General features: G+C 48.4%; 1 protein-coding gene across 1 annotated transcript; it reads right to left on the bottom strand.

Moving 5' to 3' along the window:
- Window positions 1–1,206: 1,206 nt before the first annotated feature.
- LOC149330101 (uncharacterized) lies at window positions 1,207–2,565 on the bottom strand. Its single transcript, XM_089559364.1, has one exon. The coding sequence runs from the start codon at window positions 2,563–2,565 to the stop codon at window positions 1,207–1,209; it is 1,359 nt and encodes a 452-aa protein (XP_089415490.1).
- Window positions 2,566–4,123: the final 1,558 nt, after the last annotated feature.

Here is a 4,123-nt window from a genome sequence, read left to right as displayed (position 1 = left end):
TGGCGCATGTGAAAATGTAAAGGCACTTACGCATAAGCACAAGACTTCGCCACGCCTCCGCAAAAACTTCCCAGTTAATAAACTACAGTCTTTGTCAAAAGTAACCATGCTGCATGGTTTGCTTCTATCTCGTACAGTGGAGCACTTACAGCTTCCCTGAAGCTGAAATGGTCCTTATAGGTAAGGACTGGTGGTCTTCTTACCTTCCAACACCTTTTGATCTTTAGGAAAGCCACAAGGGCTCCACTATACAAGCTAGAAGCAAACCATGCAGCCTGGTTACTTTTGACAAAGACTGTACCTCTGGATCAAGGAGAAACTAAATGTTTCGCCCCAGCTTGGGATGGAAGCAAATAAAAGTAGAGATATCTCCCCATTTATTAAATATAGAACTAAAAACCTTCTCTCAGGAGTCAAAAACAGTTGCCTTTCTTTTATTCATTAAAGGGATACATTAGTATGGAGCGTTTATTGTGTGTGTGGTGTCTCCTGTCATTTTGCATGAATTAAATGGAAATGAATGAATGGGAATGGAAACATTGCCCCCTGTTTGCCAATTATTGTATTAATAAATGCTTTTTAAGATGGGGAGAGGACAAGGATAAAAACACGCCTTTAATTTTCACCTTTGTACAAGACGAAGAAATCACGTAACATAAGAAGTATCTCCTAAACAACTATTGCTCGTGAGAACCGCTCTTTCTCAGGTACATATGAGGCCGAAGTGCCTAGGTCCCGTTAGGGCACACAGCCATGCCTCAGGTATGGCCATTCATTTATGCTCAAAGTTCTTGATTAAAGTGCGCGTGAAAATCGGGGCAGTTGGGAAAATTTCTCTACTGCCTCTCGGTCAGCTCACCGTGTCAGGAAAGCGTGCAAAAATCTCTCTGCATGTTTAAAAAAAATAATTAGACACATGATATCTAGGGATCTTTAAAATGATGAAAAAGGCATAAAACTTCGCTCTTTGCCATTTCACACATTCTTTGCAAAAAGCTGCGCACCGTACGATTTTGCCTTTATAGCTTTTTCTGAATGAAGGCCACAAATTTCAACAAACTTCTTCGCTATCAATAATTTTATTCATGGTAGTTACTTTTGTTCCTGCGTTCCTGTCTGCGGTTCCGGGTCGTCGCGTCGAATCGTCGGGTGGAGGCTGTTGACTCTGTGCAGTGGCGGCGGCCCTACCCCCGGAGGACGCCGTCTTCAGTTTTCCCGGCGAGGGGACGTGCGCCTGAACTGACCAGAGGCGGAGGGCCGATTGGGCGAAGTAAAGCGCCTCGGGGACGGCGATCGCGATTGGCGCTGCTGCGAGGTCGTCGGGGGCAGCACGTGAGCGGCGAGGTACTCATCTATGTCCTGCGGTCTTTCACCATACCGCGGTCGAGGCGCGTCCGGCGGAAATCCTCTCAAACCCATACGCCTGTACGGGCAATGCCGCAGAATATGGCCAGGCTCCCCGCAGTGGTAGCAGAGCGGGCGATCGTTGGACGTGCGCCACACGTGCGCTTTGCTGATAGGAGGGCGCAGATCCTGCTGCTGCTCGACGGGGCGCAGGTAACGGTGGGGTGGTCGAGGTCCGGCAACGGGGCGAAACGCTTGCGGCACGGGGGCAGGTCGGCGCAGAGCATCGCTGTACGACATGACGTGCGGCTCTGGTAGTGGTGCTGGTGGTGACTGCACCGCTCGCTGGATTTCGTCACGGATGACGTCCGCCGTTGAAGGTATACCTGCCGACGGAGCATCCAAGCGGAGGTGTCGCAGTTCTTCACGGACAATGCTCCGTACAACCTCTCGCAGCGCCTCGTCCCCTGGGCCTGGCAAGGACGTGAAGTAGTGAGTGGCCGCTACATTCGCCTGACGGCCGTATTGGGCACTCCGTTCCTGCAGCGAACGTTCCATGCAGGTAGCTTCCTTGGCGAAGGCGGCGACGGTTAGCGGAGGGTCGCGCATGAGGCCAGCGAACAGCTGCTCCTTCACCCCACGCATAAGGTGCTGTACCTTTGTAGCTTCTGGCATGGCAGGGTCGGCCCGATTGAAGAGGCGTGTCATGTCCTCTATAAACATGGACACGCTCTCGTTGGACTGCTGTGACCTAGAGCGAAGGGCGATCTCAGCATTTTCCTTCCGTTGGCTCGAGCTGAATGTACCGAGCAACTCGCGGCGAAAAGCTGCCCAGTTGGAGAAGGACGCGTCGTGGTTCTCGAACCACGTTTTCGCCGAGTCCAGCAGTGCAAAATACACATTCAACAGTTTCCGCTCGTCGTCCCACTGATTGAATGCGGCCACACGGTCAAAACTGGCCAACCAATCCTCTACATCTTCGAACCGGTCGCCGTGGAAGGATGGTGGCGACCGAGGTGCGAGTAGGACGAACGGCGTAGCACTGCCGGAGCACTGACCTGTCTGGCTGCTGCCAGTGGTGGACGTCATAGCTCGCACAGGCCTGGTCAGTGGCTCGAACTCGGGTTGCAGGCCTCGCAGGCGACGGCTCGCTTTGTGGACGGGTGTGGTGTCCGCGCGTTGGGGAGAAGCGTCACGGCTGTCGTCGTGGTCAGCGTACATGGGACGGTACGCAGCACGGCTCCACCAAATGTCAGCAGGAAGCGGGAAGCACAGCCGTATTCTCTGACGAGGCTCCGAACCGCCGAGCACAAGCTAGACGAAGACGACGCTCGGCCACGCGCTGGGAGCCAAGTTTCGGCCACCAGGTGGCGCCTGCAGAGTGTCAGCAGTGTGGCAATATTTACCCCTAAGAGAGTGTTTGCTGTTTTTATCGGTTTTCTTCAACTAAATACCTTTGATTTTTGCTTTTGGCAGCACCTACGGAGTGTTTTATAGCCGCATTGCATTCAAGTTATCATTTGGTAGCATATTTTCAAGTCGTTAAGGATACCCTAAATTTGCATGAGTCATTACGAGGACTGTTTTGTCAGAAGCTATTTGAGGCTCGTATAAAGGTTGCCTCAGAAGGGCTCGAATTTTTCAGACGGTAGACACCTGCTCATCTATCTTTGTAGTGAACCAAGTTCTGGGAAAGACATGATAAGACAAAATTCCCAAACTTCCTCTAAGTCTCTAATGCAATAACCCACTAATTCTCACCACTGAATGTGGCTGTTAGGGATCCCACTATGTGTGGAACAAGATCCTTTAGATTTTCAGCGTAGTCTGTGATTTGGTTTCGCTGAAACAAGCTTCAATTTTCATATCTGTTCCTTCACGCTGACATTCTAAAATTTGCATAGTGAACTTCCCAATCAAAACTTCGTTCATTAAAACTTCGCTCGAATTTAGCCATAAAAGACTTCAGCGCACATTTGTTGCGCAAGTCTTGCCTCAAGAGTGCGCAATCTAGGTGTGGCGGAATAAGTCTAGCATGGTGAAAGAATGCATTTCAGAGAACAACTCGTTAGCATGGTGTGAAGGCGCCAAGAAAACATGAAAAAAATAAACTCTTCAGAACTCCTTTTGTAACACTTCTTGTTTTCGTTTCAGTACCCGTCTTTTCTTTCTTCGATTAAGTCCACCTGCGACCAGAAACGAGCGGGATTTTATTCCTTGGCAAGCTTGTTCAAATTTTATTCAATTTATTCGTCTCGTGCCCTTGGCAACATCCCGCTCATTTAATGCAACCTGTGACCTCGTCTTCTGACATTTAGAACACTTCCTCAACGACAAAAACTTACAGCTCAATGGTCTTTGCGAGTTACTGAAATGGAGCCTTGAGCGTAGCAACGAAAGTGGGCAGGTTTCGCAAATCGTGTTCTTATTTCTAGGGCGGTAGTTCAAGCGAAATCAGTTTTATTAACATCGAAGCTCAATTCTCTTTCAGGAGAAGAAACCTTTCGGGAAGAGAAATCGACCGGGCGCTGCAGCGCGTTTCAGCCATTTACTTGAATTTATTTTTTATTTTTATTTGTTTAGTTTATTTTATTTATTTATTTATTTATTTATATTTATTTTTATTTTTTTATTTTTCTCAATGTGAGGCGAACAAAACATTCAAAAGGACATTTATATGTTCTTTAAACGACCAGTTTCAGTTTCGACTGACACTAAAACAAAAATTGTGTGGCTTGGAAGTGTTTCAAATAGTGTTAACATTTGTCGTCTTAAGACT

The sequence above is a fragment of the Amblyomma mixtum genome, chromosome 9, assembly GCF_055824585.1.
Source record: "Amblyomma mixtum isolate Tamu chromosome 9, ASM5582458v1, whole genome shotgun sequence".
Taxonomy (NCBI): Eukaryota; Metazoa; Arthropoda; class Arachnida; order Ixodida; family Ixodidae; genus Amblyomma; species Amblyomma mixtum.
The sequence above is the reverse complement of the archived record's forward strand: the minus strand, read 5'-3'. Positions and strand labels throughout refer to the sequence as shown.

What these genes read in the sequence shown, in the direction of transcription:
- LOC149330101 (XM_089559364.1), bottom strand. Translation starts at nt 2,565, where the DNA reads ATGTACGCTGACCACGACGACAGCCGTGACGCTTCTCCCCAACGCGCG.